This window comes from Malus domestica, chromosome 02 (assembly GCF_042453785.1).
Source record: "Malus domestica chromosome 02, GDT2T_hap1".
Taxonomy (NCBI): Eukaryota; Viridiplantae; Streptophyta; class Magnoliopsida; order Rosales; family Rosaceae; genus Malus; species Malus domestica.
This window is the reverse complement of record NC_091662.1, coordinates 11033871-11051118: the sequence shown is the minus strand read 5'-3', so window position 1 is coordinate 11051118 and position 17248 is coordinate 11033871. Positions and strand designations below refer to the sequence as shown.

Genomic DNA, 17248 nt, shown 5'->3' with positions numbered 1-17248 from the left:
AGTGGTGGATCCAAGAAATATTATTGGGGGGTCTCTAAGAATAGCGTGTGTAATGTGCAAATTTTTTTTTTTTTACTGATATAGCATGCAAATTTCATCGAATCTTGACATGCCTAAAGTCATTTGCAAAGACATATTGCACGCCTTTTAAGTCCTCATTTGTGGCCAAGCATGCCTTGCTGCCCAACAGTCCAAGCTCTCTCTCTCTCAGGCTGTTTATTAAGCAGTTGGAAGGCATGCATGAAGAGCAACTCCAACCTACAAAGGAGCAGACTCAAGTCATCTATGAAGATTTACCGAACTGAGGGTTAGCTGACCCCCCCTTGTCCCTAAGTTGATCCGCCCCTGGTTTGGTACCACAAAAACTAACCTTAATTTACTCCTAACCCGTGATTGGAGCTCATTTGCTCAATTACTACTTACTAATCATTGTTTTAACGACTTAATTACCCTTTTTTCTTTCTGTTGTTAGCTTGTTATGTCTTTATTGGCTTTACCTAGTATTTACCTTTTAGTTTCCATTTCCTTTTTGCCATAAAGAGTGGGAAAACGAGGGTTAAATTATGGTGTGTTTTGTGACGTACTTGTGTCATGTTAGAAGTATAATGTGTTTCAAAAGTTGCAGAATTTGTAAACTTTAATGCTTATTTTACCTATGTAGGCTGATGTCAATTACAAGATTTAGTATGTTTGAGGTTTTGGTGTAACGATGTATTTCTTGATTACCTTACTGACTAGATGGATCTGCTTATGTGACTTCGAAAACACTAAAATTTATCGCGCATGCATTTATAGATAGATTGTGATTATTCATGTTTGTATGACTCACAAAGTAAAAACAACCATAACTAGATCACGTACATGTAAATAACAATTATGCAATCTTTCTAGAGTAACAATTGGTAAATATGGTTCAAGAGAAATGCTAAGGAGACTTCTTAAAAGTAAGACTCTCCATAGACTCTCTGTCACTGCACAGTTTAACATCAATTTTTATGTCAAAATTAATAGTAAAGAATGGGACTTTCTTATAGTGAGACTCACCATAAACTCTCTACCAGCTCATGATTTTAGTATAGTATTTTATAATTACTGCTTGAAAAGTAACATTAAACTGTCAGGTGACAGATAATGAGTTCCAATTTTGAGATAATAACATTTCTCAACTTGTAAATTTGAGGTTTGGCGAAAAGAGAGAAGCCTAAAAGCCTAACCCAACCATGTGGCAGCAAAGCATGCATCCAAAACAGGATTTGGATCCCATCCGGATTCAAATTGTTGGATGTTCATATCTCAGATATTCATCATACATCGTGCGATCAGAAATCATTTGATTTTTTTATTTAAAATTAAACGTAAATAGTATCTGATGAAAATTTGACGCACGATATACGATAAACGATTAAAATGTGAAGATTTATAGGATCCTGACAAAGTGAATCCGGAGAGAATCTCTTCCTCCAAAACAGATCCCCTAATTGCTTTTCTACGTTTGTTGTTTTTTAACGGTAAAGTTTATAGACCTAATTTCGGTATTACCCGCTAAGACGCGCCATCACTCGCGGGACATGAAGCCTGCTGAAACAGCCAATAATATTCTTCCTCCCAGATTCTTACCCAATCATATAACGACACGTCACGCTACTCGCACCGAGTGGCAAGTTCGGGAAACAAGCATAGAGAGAGAATCTTCCCACACGGGAACGAACCATAACGGGAAACGTTTCCACCGACGTTAACGGAAGGAGAATCACGTGGGCTAGCCAATCAAAGCACGCCACCCATTAAGTCATGTTGGCGGGTGACGGTGCGAAAACGGCGCCGAGTTGATCTAAGAACCTCCTCAGGCAATAATGCACAGCACGTGCACCGACGCATCTCCGAACGGACCCCGCACCAACGACCTCACGTTGGGTCCCATCTTCTTTCACGTGGACCGTCAATCGGCCGCGTTAGTGGTTCGCCGTCGCTGGGGTGTTGTACGGTGGTAGTGGTACCACCTGTCACGATCTTGGTCTCTTTAATGGACCAGATCCTCTTTTTGAGGATTCCAAAGATCCTCCAATCACATCCATTCATCATAGCTGTCAGTTTTTGTCAAATATTATTTATATTTAAATAAATATACGATAAACGGATGTGATTGGAAAATTCTCACAAAGAGGATCCGACAAGAATGGTCCTGCTCCTTAATGTATCAAGAAAAACATTGCACATGTCACATGTGTGATGTGATATTATCCTACATCGTTTTAAGAAGAAAACTCTAAATGGAGGATCTGTATAGATATTATTTTAAAATTAATCAGATAATAGCTATAAGCTTTTCTAAAATTATCATTTTACCCTATGTTTTTAGTTACGTTCATTATTTGACAGTCAGATATGATATTATCTGATTTTATTTTTTATTTGATTTGATTTTTATAAGAGTTTGTGTCATGTCTTATGTGTATACATCTCGCTTTCATTTATGTACTTGAAAATTAAATGCCTTGTTTTTTTTTCTTTTTGTGAGGGAGACATACCCATAGAGATGGGTGTGTATGATTTAGGTGATTAGTGGTGGGATTATATGAAGAGAGGAAGTGATTTCCGCAACCTTGTTTCACTTTCTGCACTAGCAAAGATAATTAAAAAAGGAGAGCAAAAGATGAAAATAAAAATGCAAGAATTACATCTATATAAGAATTTTTTTTGTACGTGATAACGTGTGGTGTTACTAATTTACAAATCATAACATGAGTAAACGAAGAATTTACAGTTGTATGAATAAAAATATTGGAAGAAAGCAAGCAAGTGAACAACACAACAGTGTGTACAAACAAAGCAAAGATTAAATTACAAAAAAAAAAATGTCGTGTCGTCTCATGCAACAAGTGTACCTAAAAGGCTAAAACATTAAAGGTAGCTCTTCAGCCTTCTCTATAAAGTATTGCTACAATAATGTAAGATAGTGATACGGGGAAGATTGGACTGCTTTAATTTGATCATATTTCAAACCTCGAGCTGCTTACAAAAAGTTAACCTAATTGTGCCACTAATTTAAACACCCGGAATAATATTGCGGAATATTTGGAATTTTGCTAAGAATTCTAGTGAGAAAGTACCTGAAATTGCGTCCTCCGTGGTGGTGGATGCACTACTTGCTCTTTTATTCTATTTTCTTTTGGTGGGTTTGAATTTGACAGAAATTGGTACTCTTTATCACGAACTTTGTGCTTATCTTCCCTGTAATCCTGTTCACTTGACCAAGAAAGCTGCTTCATTTGTTACTTTAATCAAGTCATGGAGGATAAATGTTTGATAAGTATCGCAAACACAAGTCATTATGTTGTACTAATAAAGATAAACGATATGGCTAACATGTTTTAATTTTAAACAAGGTTCTAACAGGTGCTAGGATTAGTCGGGCAGTAGACAGAGGCTTAGCGCCTAGGCGTCTAAGCAGGGACCAAGGCAGTTTTTTTAATTTTAATTAAATTTATTATATAACATATAAATAAATGTAGGATTTTTATTACAAATGGTCCATGAGATTGACCAAACTCATCATTTTGGTCCCTCACTTTCAAAATCAATCAATGTAGTCCCTGACATTCACTACCTCACATCAATTTGGTCTTTCTGTTAAGACTTCATCAACTGTTATGTTAGTTTGTATGTGGGTCCCACAAATCAAATCAAATGCTGACACGTGGATTACACAAAATAAGGGTTTTTATCGCAAATAGTCTCTGACATTGATCCAACTCCTCAGTTTGGTCCTTGAGTTTCAAAAATCTATAAATTTGGTCTCTGACTTTCACTACCGCACATCAATTTATTCCCTCCGTTAATGCGGTCCCACTAATCCAATTATATGGCTCAACGTGGATTAACTATACGAAACTTTTTTTTTTAAGAGTGAACCAAAAGAAGAGTATTCCGCGCTAGCATTTTTCTCGAATCCCACAACCCCAATTGGAAAAAAAAAATTCAATCTAAATTCGATAAAATCGAATCCCAATTCAATTCAAATTTGATAGGATTTAGGATTATAACCAACTAGAGAGAATGAGGAGTGAGTTCAGGAGGCCAAGTACTTTAGTGATGTCATGGTGCCTTCCTTTTCCTTTTGAGAGCATACCTGATGAAGACGACGATGACCTTTTTTTTTCTTTTTTTTTTTTGGTTTTTAGTTTCTTATTTTACTTTTAGTTTTAAATCTTAACAAAATAGTTTCTTATAGTTAATCCATGTGGCGCCATATGATTGGATTAGTGGGACAAAAAATATTGACGAAACTTTAACAGAAGGATTAAATTGATGTGCATTATTGAAAGTCAGTGACCAAATTTATCGATTTTTGAAACTCAGGGACCAAAATAAGGAGTTTGATCAATGTCAGGGACCATTTACGATAAAACCCTTATTTTGTGTAATCTATGTGTCACCATTTAATTGGATTTGTGGGTCCCACATACAAACTAACAGAATAGTTGATGGAATCTTAACGGAAGTATCAAATTGATGTGCGGTAGTGAATGTCAGGGACGACATTGATTGATTTTGAAAGTGAGGGACCAAAATAATGAGTTTGATCAATCTCAGGACCATTTGTGATAAAAAGAACCCATAAATGTATACTTATACTTAAAAATAGTACATAATTATATTGGGATACATAAATTGCAAAATAAAATGAAATATAGATTATAAAGTATTATAACACATTGAAAACATCAGGAATGAGCATATAATGAGCGTTCATTCTCTTATAATTTATTCAACAAATCTCATATAATTCATTGAAAAAAAATAAAATGCAAAATGAAAATTATATATTTTTTGTCTAAATGAGAGTCACGATCTAGGCGAGTGCCTATTTGGGTCTAAATGGGCTATGTGGGTGCTAGGTAGGTCTAGGTGTCATTTCTTAATTTTTAAACACCTAGAGATTAATCGAGACGGTGGCCTGCGCTAGGTAGAGATTCTTAAAACAATGCTTTAAGATATATTAATAAATAAAAAATCTAAATGTTACAAATAAAAAAAAAAAAATAGTAACATTCCGTAATTTTAGTTTAAGTACACCAAAAAAGTACTCGTCATGTAGAAAGAAGTTAGTTGTGTTCTCCCTTCTAATAGAAGGAGAAGGAAACTCTCCCCTCTTTTTTTCCCTCATCTTCTCTCATATTTGAACAGTTACAGTTAAACCATGTTAATATCTTATATTAATTTTTTATAAAAAGAGAAAGACAAAATAAATAGTGTGAGATGAGGGGAGAAAATCCTAGTCCAAATAGAAATGGAACATCTCCAAGTTGACAGGTATGCTTAGAGACACATGCCTACGTAGGTGTGCTCTTCGTCTTCTCCATGCTCGAGCTTATGTCCTAGTCTGGCATGATAACATCGCTTGCGGCATATGTCAAGTCACAAAACTTCATACATGCCTGAAAAACGTGCCTGGCATACGTGTGCTCTTCTTAGTACTTAGGCAAGTGTCCATGCATACTTACCCTCCTCAGTCATGAGTTATATACAATTATGTGATTTATCTGTCATTAAATGATTAGTAATCATGTAATTAAAAAGATAAACACACAATTATGTACATACAAAACTCGTATATGCATTATTCATCGAACAATTGCCATGATGGGGTTGACATTCTACGCCCAACGCCCAATTATTTGGTGTTCAATGTGGTGCTTATGTGTGGTCGAGATACAAGTTAAATGCAACTCACCTTCGATATATATCATGCATCACGACATGTGTTATTCGTCAGTTTTTCTTCTCACTAACAATCTAACAACAAATATAGTATAATATATTAGTAGGCTATCATATTCTAGAGCCACATTTTATCAGAAGGTAAAGACATTTGTAATGTGGTCAAATTGGATTCCGTATTCATTAAGAACTTGATTTATAATGTGGTTAAAAGAATGGAGTAAAAATAATTAAGGGTAACTTAGTCCTACGGTCTTAGTGCTATTCCTTTTCATTTGTAAATTAGAGGTTTTAGGTTTGATTCTCACCAGGCGAATTTGAACCACATTATTGTTAACATATTGCGAGGCTTAGTGTAATGCCCCAACCTGAAATTTTTATTTTGGAAACTAATTTTGGTGATAGGCCAAAAATTAAACTCTTGTTTAACTAATTATTGTTAAATTGTTAATCACAATTCTTTATTTAAATTTCTTACTTACAAAATCTATAACCAGAATTTACTTACCAAAGCACATAAGATTAAATTTTCAAATAATTCACCAAAATTTCTCTTCTTCAATCAAATTCCCAACAAAAGATTAATCTCAATTATTTAAGGCTGCATCTAACCCCTGTTAGACTACCTACGTACCCTTAATGCGGGATTAAGCATTTCATAGTTCACCATTCATTCTTTTATCCATTTCCAAAAATATTCTAGTAATGGAAATATTCAACATTAGCTTTCACAATTGAATCACCTCAAATGGGTACCAATTACGGATTTAAAATATCAAAATTGGCATGAAAAGGCAGCGTCGGCCCACTGGCCACGCATTGCTGTAGGTGGCGGTTTCCGACGAACTGAAACCAAATTTTCCGACTAACTCTAAAAATTACCAAATTTTAAAGGCAAGTAGAGTTCAATGAGAGGAACAACTTTCATATCTAGGATGAACTCCAATTCAGCCGGGAAACACCTGAAATTAGCTTTGGACTGCCGGAAACCCAAGAAATAGGTGTTCTCGATTCGACCTCAAAACAAACTTCGACGCCCCAACCATTACTTGGGCTTTGTTCCTAACATTGAGGAGAGACTATTAGTGGTGGTGATGGTTGGAGTTAGCTTCAAGTTTTGACAAATCGAAGCCAAACCTGTCGCACCCATCGTGCGGTTTCTCTTAAAATCAATCCAATTTCATCAGTTTTTTGGGATGGAAATGGGAGAGAGAACGACTGGGTTTGAAGTAAGGATCATTTTGGCACCGTTCTCGTTGTCGATGGTGGCAGAAATCAGAAAATATGGCCGGGTTGGGTCGACGAGTCAAAGGGGATCTGGTTCCCTCATCCCATTCTCCCTCATTTCCCCTTATTTCCCCTCTTTTTCTCCCTCTCCCCAATTGGTCCCTCTCCTCCTTCTTCTCTCCTGCATCTCTCCTTTTCCTTCTCTCTCACACTGCCATATGGCAGCTTCCAGACTCCTTTTTTTTTTTTTTTCAAAGCCTTTGATTTCTTCGTTTCAACTCTGATTCACAAACGGTTTTCGCCCACGCTTTCTTAGGGTCAAGCTCTATCCAAATATATCAAGAAATACGATAAAATATGTCCTCATAAAATTACAAATTAGTCAACTAGGGGCATTTTCGTCTTTTCCACAAATCAATAAAAAAATTTACGTAAATTATAATAAATCCCTGAAACAAAATTCTAAAATTTCTCTAATCAAATTTTCATAACCATAAATCTATTTATTTTCGATTTACTCCACATATTCATATATTTTTAATTTTCAAGATATTACACTTAACCTACTTCTTTATCCTTTTAATGTAAATAATATCGTTTAGTCGACAAAAATAATTAGAGATTGTTGGTAGTAACAAAATTAATACCGTTGAGGATTTGTGCTCGGATAGAGAAGCTTCTAATTTGCTTAGGATCTTGCACCAGCTTGGATATATAGGGATCCACGCAAGTGCCCCTGGATTGATCCCAACGCCAAATAGGCTTAATTGCACCCTTTGGTGGGGACATAATTGACCCCACGAGTTATTAGTTGAATCCTTGGAAATTTGATCCAATTTAGCAAAAATATAAGATAGTGTGCTTTGGTACTAAACAAATAATAGAGTTATTTAACTTATTTTAATGATGTTACTAGGACTGTTTTAAAAAATTGACTAAGCCTGTCTAAGCATTCGTCTAGATTGTGATTTTCATTTAAATAGAAAATAAATAACTTTCATTTTGTATTTTATTTGTTTAATAAATTGTAAGAGACTTGTCATGAATACTTGGATGAATAATTATTATATGTTTTTCCCATGTTTTCAAGTCATATTATTTTGCAATTTATGCAGACTAATACAATTATGTATTTTTTTAAGTATAAGTTGACATTTATTTATATGTTGTATAATAAATCTATTTAAAATTTAGAAACTGCCTAGACGCCTTAGTGCTAGGCTCTGCTCGCTACTTGACTAGCGTTTAGTGCTTTTTAAAACCTTGGTTACTAGCACTATTTTGCTTTTTTATGTAAGTGGATTGTCTTACGTTCGAATCACATGAATGAAGAATTCAATACTTATTATCATTTGACTCATTGTATGACTTAACTAATATCTCTGGTATGTGTAAAATATTTTTGTAAAAAATAAAAATTTATAGTTGACCTAATTGGAGGTGGGTGGGACGAAGGCCCCACTGTCTTAGGGTTTCCATGTTCATTCCGTTGTTCACGCCTATGAATGTTATTGCATGATACAAGAACCAAAGAAGAAGAAACATAGGTACAAGAGAAGCTTCTTGCTAATTGGTTGATTAATTATTAAGCTAACTCTTAATCAAGCATTAAGCACGCCACATGGCGACATATGAATGGACAGAGGATCATAACTTAGATCATGACCCAACTGGATCCTCTTTGGATCTTTTTGGTGAGGATCTTGAGGAACCGTAAATCATGTTCGTTCATCGTACAGTCAGTTTTTATCAGGTACTATTTGTGTTTAATTTTAAATAAAAATATTTAAAATAATTTATGACTGCACAATATAACAAACACGATTCACAAATTTCCATAATCCTTACAAAGAGAATCCAGATCCTGAATCCGGATTCGATCATGACCAACCCTGTTGACGCTGGACTCACCACAACGGATAACTATAATTAGAGAGCACATGAAGTTGTGATTATTTTAATCATAATTAATCCATTTTCGTAATTAAAAACACCAAACAAAGAGAAAGCTGCTATGGCTTTAAATTAAGCAAATCCTTTTTCCCGGCAATCAAGAAACAAATGGAGTAGGAATATGCTTGAGTGGCGCCAAATATTGGATTAGACATTAGTAAGTGGCAACTTTTTGTTGACAAACCCTAGTTGTCTAAATCGTGCTCGAGTCTTCACTGGTATTTCTTTTTCCAAGTTGAGAAACGAAAACAACGCTGTTGAAATGGTAATGTTATTTATACTCTCATTCATTCCAAGTTTGAATTTATTCTACAAGTACAAATTGTATAGAAAATCGTATTGCTTGAAAGATGACTTTTAAGGTACGGATGATGAAATTATGTGGCTGTTCAAATTCCAACCTAAGAAACAAAAACATCCCACCCAATGAGATTTTCCTAAATGTTGTTCGCACCTAACATTGAAAATGAAACACTTAAAAATTATAAATACCTATATAATGTGTCTTCAGTCGAATGGTTAGATGGTTCGGTGGTCCAAATCTAAGAATTTCTCTTCTCGATCTAAAAGGGAAAATAGAAATAGTAAATTTGACCTTGAGATGAGAGGATCACTAGATGTGAGCACTGTAAATATTCCTAGATATTGACGTAGGGGAATAATATAATTCCGTAAAATAACACTTTCCTAAGAAGAATTTGCAATTAGTTTAATGATAAGTCCATAGAATAACTAAGCCTGGAACCATACCACTATTAGATCACAATAAAATTATAACTAGCATTGCTTCCTAATCTTGAATGACAGCTAGCCTGAATTGAAATGAGATCTTCGTCGACAGGGATAACAGATCTACTGGTTACCGTGTGTTGCTACATGAGAACAACATACATTGCACGATGCATGTTTACTGTCACATGTCGTTTTATGTAAATAAAACAAAGACATGTAAAAAATATATTTTTATTTTATTAGCACATATTATCAGTACAACGATTTATCCGTATTATAGAGGTTCATTTCCCTTGATAGAGATGCGAGATTAAAAATTAGGCCGATTCGGGACGGAAAAGGTTTGGAGTCAATGGGAAGGAAGAAAAGTGACAAAAATGTGACGAATTGGGGGATTTTTTTTTGGGAGGGGGGGGGGGGTGGTGGAGTTTAATACGGGTCACACGACCCAAAAGAACCAAAAAGGGTTTCTGGCTCACATGGAATTGCAAGTGTGGGTCACAAGAGGAAAAAGAACAAAATGACGATATTGCCCTTGGCCACGGTTACCTCGACAGGTTGGCATGGTCAAAGCCCTCTACAAAACATGTCACAAAAAGAAAGAAAAAGAATCAAGATGGGTGATTTACTAACTTACGAAGTGTTAATTTTTAGGAAGTAATTTTCGTATCCTCATTTCTCTTCACTCGCTTTCTCCGTCAGTCTGATTAACCCTTTATCAAACTCTGATTATCTTCACTAACATTCATTAGCACTCGTCATGCCTTGATCACTTTATAAACAACTCAAGTTTCCATAAATATCGGTATGATTTTGATGTATGACGTCAATTACTCAAATATATAATTTATTACATATTAATGGAGAAAAAATTCGAACGCATAACTTCAGAGACAAAAATACTTAACTTCAAATTTCGATTTAACATTAAGATTATTGGTAAAAAGAAAAAGGGGTTAAACTTCTTGTGCAATAAAACAATAGAGAACTATTGGAAATAAGCTCAAAAGTGCACTTTATAAGATTAGGTCAAAGGCCGGGGGGGGGCTATAAACAATTTAAGGAATGGTTTGGTACTGAGTTGTTTTTATAAAAAGTGAGTATAGAAAAAGCCGACCTCAAAAAGATGTTTGATAAACACTTAAAAACAACTTATTTTCACAGTTTTTGGTGAAAAAAAAAACTGAAAATATGAAGCAAAAAAAATGAGCTTATTCTCACAGTACAGCAGAATAAATTTTTTTTTAAAGCACAACAATACAAAACCAGCCCTAAAACACTCACAAATTATCTTAACTAAAGCAATAATAAAAAAACATGTTACATTTACCTTTTTTTAATTTTAGCTTTAGAAAAAGATCAGATTGTTGTTTCATTATTTTAGAAATCCAAAACAACTCACGACAATATTTTAGCTTTCCGTGACAACTGTTGTTTATTTGACAGGTGATACTCGTAGCCAACGGCCAGGCAGCGGCGAGCCTTGACACTTGTGATTTGTGAACTGTGATCGACCGCGACCTGTCCGTCCGTATATGTTACACTAGTAATAAATACACCAAACCAAACGCCATAGAAAAAACAATTCTGTATTTTCTCATTTGATTCCGTTACCATATTATATATGAATATATATATATATATATTTATTTATTTATATTTATATACGCACAGCACACAGAAAAATATATTATATAGCTCTGCTCAGAGTCTCAGAGCTGTGAGTTGTGAGTGTGGACACCCTGCTGCTTCACCACACTCTCTGAGTTGCTGCTGCTCTTTCTCTCCTTCCTGCTTTGAGTTTTGTCTGCCATTAAAGTTTGGAGAGAGGGAGAGATAGAGAAGGCAAAGCCATGGAAACCAACTCAGTTTCCAAGCTGGGTTTTTTCTTGGGGTTGTTTTTGTTGCTGGGTTTTCAGCTGGTTCACTGTACTGTCACATATGACAGGAAGGCCATTGTGATTAATGGGCAGAGAAGAATCCTAATTTCTGGTTCAATACATTACCCCAGAAGCACTCCTGAGGTAACCCAAATCTTTTTTTTCCCATTTTCCCACTTCCCATTTCACAAATTTTTCATTTTTTTCAACAATTCTCTCACTATTATATTTTTTTTTTTGGGTTTTTTTATTTGATTTGAGAATGTAATTTTGGTTTAGATGTGGGAAGATCTGATTCAGAAGGCAAAAGAAGGAGGGCTTGATGTGGTTGAAACCTATGTGTTCTGGAATGTGCATGAGCCTACTCCTGGCAATGTATCTGCTCTCTCACTTTTAACTCTTCATTTTTACATTTTACTGTCAAAGTTTACTGCTTTGTTCTGCCATTTTTGCTGTTTATTTTCCCTTCTAATTATGAATGCTGCTGGGTTTCAGTACAATTTTGAAGGGAGGTATGATCTGGTGAGGTTCCTCAAGACCATACAGAATGCAGGGCTCTATGCTCACCTTCGCATTGGCCCTTACGTTTGTGCAGAGTGGAACAATGGGTACTCTTTTTTCTCTAGATCTATAATTTTGGCCTTTTATTTTTCTAATTTTTTAGGATATTCCACTATCACTCTTTTTTTCTCTCCTAATTTTAGAAAAAATGAATATTTAATTTTTCTGATTGTGTGGTTTGTAGGGGTTTTCCTGTGTGGCTGAAGTATGTTCCAGGCATCAGCTTCAGAACAGACAATGAGCCTTTCAAGGTTAATTTTCTTTACTTTTTACCTTTTTATCTAATATTGTTGCATAATTTGTCTGAGGAGAATTTATGGAGCTTTTGGGGGTATTTACTATTTACTGTTCAGTAAAATTTGATAGTGTAACTTCTGGAAATGCAGAGGGCAATGCAAGGGTTCACAGAAAAGATTGTGCGACTGATGAAGAGTGAAAATTTGTTTGAGTCCCAGGGTGGTCCCATCATTCTCTCTCAGGTATATGAGCCTTTTCGATTTTCCGTTTTTGCTCTATGATTTCGTTCTTAGGGGTAAATTATGTTATTTCGAGTTGAGTTATAGTGATATATGTTAAATTTGTTAATGTGGTTCAGATTGAGAACGAGTATGGAGCACAAAGTAAGTTACTTGGAGCTGCTGGCCATAATTACATAACTTGGGCGGCAGAAATGGCGGTTGGGTTGGACACCGGAGTGCCATGGGTGATGTGCAAGGAGGAAGATGCTCCAGATCCAGTGGTGAGTAATTAACACTCTTTGTGCTGCACATATTAGCTTGTATTGTTATACATTTTCCTTTTATTTGGCATTCCTGCAATGGAGTACCAATTCTCGAGAGAAGAGTTGTATGACTTGCGTATGTATTAAGGAAGTCACTCAAATGTTTTTGTGGATGGTTGCGTGACAGATAAACACATGTAACGGTTTCTACTGTGATTCTTTCTCTCCCAACCAGCCCTATAAGCCTACGATTTGGACAGAGACATGGAGTGGATGGTAAGTTTATTATGCTTGTTTGCTTAGGAATCCCAAGTTTGTTAAATTGCTACAAATGAAAATATATCCATTTGACTCTTTCTTTCAATAAAATTGTGAAGGTTTACGGAGTTTGGAGGTCCAATTCACCAACGACCAGTTCAGGATTTAGCATATGCAGTTGCGAGATTCATACAGAAAGGAGGATCATTTGTTAACTATTACATGGTCAGCTTCCTTGCACTGCTTTTTTTGAGGGTACGAAAGATGTACAGTATTAAAACATATCACAGAAAACTGAATTCTTGTGTTTTCTTGTGAAACAGTACCACGGGGGTACTAATTTTGGACGCACAGCCGGGGGCCCTTTCATCACTACCAGCTACGACTATGATGCTCCATTAGATGAATATGGTGAGAATTAAAACATGCTTAAGCAAACTGATCTGGTGTCAGTGCGTGTTGTGATATACCATTTTACTGCACGAATGTTTGGAACTTTCGAGAATATAGCTAACTGCTTTACCGTAAAACTTGATAGGTTTAATCAGGCAGCCAAAGTATGGCCATCTAAAGGAGCTTCACAAGGCTATTAAGATGTGTGAACGGGCTTTAGTATCAGCGGATCCAATCATCACTTCACTGGGGAGTTTTCAACAGGTTTTCACCTTTATTCTCAAACTAGCGTTTGGTTTGCATAAGTTATTCTTGTTTACTAAACTCTAGGCATGTTTTGTCATTCCAGGCTCATGTGTACACTTCCGAATCAGGAGATTGCTCGGCATTTCTTTCAAACCATGATTCCAATTCAGCTGCGAGAGTCATGTTTAATAACATGCACTACAACCTACCTCCTTGGTCAATCAGTATCCTTCCTGATTGCAGAAATGTAGTCTTTAACACTGCAAAGGTATTGATTCTGAACATGTACTTGGATTGATGTCTATTCTGACAGAATCTGAGACCACAATTTCGGGAACACAAGTCTTTATTTCCTTTGAACATTGAAATATTTTTTAGTTTTTGAGATGAAACTGTTTGTCGTTCCTTCTCCTTAGGTTGGAGTTCAAACGTCACAAATGCAAATGTTGCCAACAAATATTCCAATGCTATCATGGGAGAGTTATGATGAAGATCTTACTTCTCTGGATGACAGCTCAACATTGACCGCTCCTGGTCTACTGGAACAGATAAATGTCACGAGGGATAGTACTGATTACCTCTGGTACATAACAAGGTGAGAATTTCCTGAGGCTAACTCTTTGTCTCATGATTTCCCCAGTTGGTCTGCGTTTCCATTGTCATTGAAGTATTTTCACCTATAAATATTCTTAGACAGCCTTTCAAAAGAATGTTCCAATTTGACTAGCTTGGTCTGTGGAAGTACCCACACTGAAGTGTTAAGTATGCCTTCTGTGACGTCCTTTCTGACCTATAAAACTATCATCTTCCTTTCAATGTGTCTGCAGTGTCGATATTGCTTCATCTGAGTCCTTCCTGCGTGGAGGGGAACTCCCGACCCTTATTGTTCAATCAACAGGCCATGCTGTGCACATCTTCATTAATGGGCAGCTTACAGGTACAATTTTGATTTGCTTCTTGCATGTATATTATCTTGCTGAACAATGAAAAAAACTTAACAAATACATAACAGGTTCTGCCTTCGGAACAAGGCAGAGTAGGAGATTCACATATACTGGCAAGGTCAATCTACGTGCCGGAACAAACAGAATTGCACTTCTGAGTATTGCCGTCGGATTACCTGTTAGTATTATTTCCCACAATTTTTTTCTTCTTATTCTACTTGTTCTTCCTCTGTAATGCTGACAAGTTATTGTTGCTTGTTGAAGAATGTGGGCGGACACTTTGAGGCTTGGAATACTGGAATCCTCGGCCCCGTTGCACTTCATGGACTTGACCAGGGAAAATGGGACTTATCTTGGCAGAAGTGGACCTACCAGGTAGTCGATCTTACTTTGGAAATCAAATCGTTTTATTTATTATGAAAAAGAAATTTTTCCTTACCCCTGCTATTCTATCAGGTCGGATTGAAGGGAGAAGCCATGAATCTTGCATCTCCAAATGATTTTTCCTCCGTCGAATGGATGAGCGGATCATTAATTGCACAGAAACAGCAGCCATTGACTTGGCACAAGGTATGCAACAAAGAAAAGTGGAACTCAATTATGTAATGTAAACACAGGAGAACAAAATTATTAATACTCTCACTCAACTTTGCAGACCATTTTCAATGAACCCGAAGGAAACGAGCCATTGGCTTTGGATTTGGAGGGAATGGGAAAAGGCCAAATATGGATTAATGGACAGAGTATTGGGAGATACTGGACTGCATTTGCTAATGGTAATTGCAATGGGTGCAGTTATGCTGGAGGGTTTAGGCCTACGAAGTGTCAATCGGGTTGCGGCCAACCCACACAACGATAGTAAGCAACTCTACGATGAAAACTTTGTATTTTTTTGACAAAACAATTGTAGTATGAAAGTATGACGTAAACATTTAGTGGCTTACTCAGCAAATAAATTCTCCTCCTAAATTCCATTTGAATTTCATTTTTTTCAGTTATCATGTGCCTCGATCTTGGTTAAAGCCAACGCAGAATCTGTTGGTACTTTTTGAGGAACTTGGAGGGGATCCCTCCAGAATTTCTCTAGTAAAGAGAGCTGTGAGCAGTGTTTGCTCTGAGGTTGCTGAATACCACCCAACAATCAAGAATTGGCACATCGAAAGCTATGGAAAAGTAGAAGACTTCCACAGCCCCAAGGTTCACTTGCGGTGTAACCCAGGCCAGGCTATCTCTTCCATCAAATTCGCTAGCTTCGGAACACCCTTGGGAACCTGTGGGAGCTACCAACAAGGAACTTGCCATGCGACCACATCATATTCTGTATTGCAGAAGGTACTAAACAATGCTATCTGGTTTTCTAAAATCTACTTGTATTCATAACCCTCTTACTGAACCGTGTTCTATCTTTTTTATCTCCAATTATCACAGAAGTGCATAGGGAAGCAGAGATGTGCAGTCACCATATCCAACAGCAACTTTGGAGATCCATGTCCGAATGTGTTGAAGCGGCTGTCAGTAGAAGCTGTTTGTGCTCCCACAACTTCAACGAACATGGAACCCAATTCGCGGGGTTAGTGAAAGAGTGAGATAACATATCATAATTGTTGCACCCTAATCCCTTAATTTTACACCACAGCAAGAGAAGAAGCGAGCAAACAAGAATAAGATATCGAGTACAGCGAGATGGCAAATGTAGTTAGGAGGAGTGCCATAGTTTTATCTTCTGATGAAGAGGAGTCGTAGTAGCAGCGCTTGGCGAAGGGTAATTCATATTCGGAGTTAAAGCGCAATTAGCTGTTAATTTAAGTAAGCTTAAAGGACTTGTGTAAGCAGTGATCTTGTTACTTAGGCGAGTTTGTAGATACCTCGGGGTTCGGCAATTCGGACCCTAGGGGGAGTCAGGCTCCGGTCCCCGGCCTTTTAACGGGATATATGGGCACTGGGAAATGATGTGTTTTTTCTGTTGAGTGTTTTTACCGTTCATGTAGTTTTGGGGAAAAAAAGGATACCCCAAATCCAATTAGGTAAATGTAGGTTCATGTTGGGAGAGGATCCTAGTGTGACACCATTTGTTTACTGTGCAGATTTCATGAATGAAAAGATTCAAAGTCTTGTGTTGTCCATTTCATGGTGTTACTTCCTCTTGTTTTTGCCTGTGTCTGTCTGATGATTCGAGATTTCCGCACTCCCATTTTCTCCTTGTGCAATTCTCTCTATTTTTTTTAGCTTTTGGATTGAATAAATCAAAAGACGGGAGAAAAAAAGTGCAATAAGAAAATGAAAGTGTGAAAATCTGGTAATTGCCAGCTTGCTAGTACCTTCAACAATAAAAGTAAAATATTGGGACTCTACTGCAAAGAATGGCTCTTGTCAAACTTTCTAAGTTTCTGAATGCCCCAATCCCATCCCAGCCTGCAGTTTGGAGAAAGACTAGCATACAATTTGGTGTACTCTTTTGTGTGTCTGTCTCTCTCATGCAGTGAAATTACGTGAGAAGAAAGATAGATACAAATGATATACATAACCCTATTCCATGTAAATTTCAACCTGCAATTCCGGCCCACTCACAATGGAGTGAGAGTCACTCAAATACTAATCTTAACGGGGTGAGT

At 36.6% G+C, this 17248-nt stretch overlaps 1 protein-coding gene across 1 annotated transcript; it reads left to right on the top strand.

Annotated features, from left to right (window-relative positions):
• The first annotated feature begins 11106 nt into the window (after positions 1 to 11106).
• On the top strand, positions 11107 to 16759 carry LOC103400925 (beta-galactosidase 3). The gene is made up of 19 exons (XM_008339621.4): positions 11107 to 11657; positions 11793 to 11888; positions 12009 to 12121; positions 12259 to 12325; positions 12461 to 12553; positions 12670 to 12813; positions 12983 to 13071; positions 13173 to 13278; positions 13377 to 13464; positions 13592 to 13710; positions 13796 to 13960; positions 14109 to 14287; positions 14520 to 14629; positions 14705 to 14814; positions 14901 to 15011; positions 15093 to 15206; positions 15292 to 15494; positions 15632 to 15968; positions 16065 to 16759. The coding sequence occupies exons 1-19, from the start codon at positions 11487 to 11489 to the stop codon at positions 16209 to 16211; spliced, it is 2562 nt and encodes an 853-aa protein (XP_008337843.2). The 5' UTR covers positions 11107 to 11486; the 3' UTR covers positions 16212 to 16759.
• The last annotated feature ends 489 nt before the right edge of the window (positions 16760 to 17248 follow it).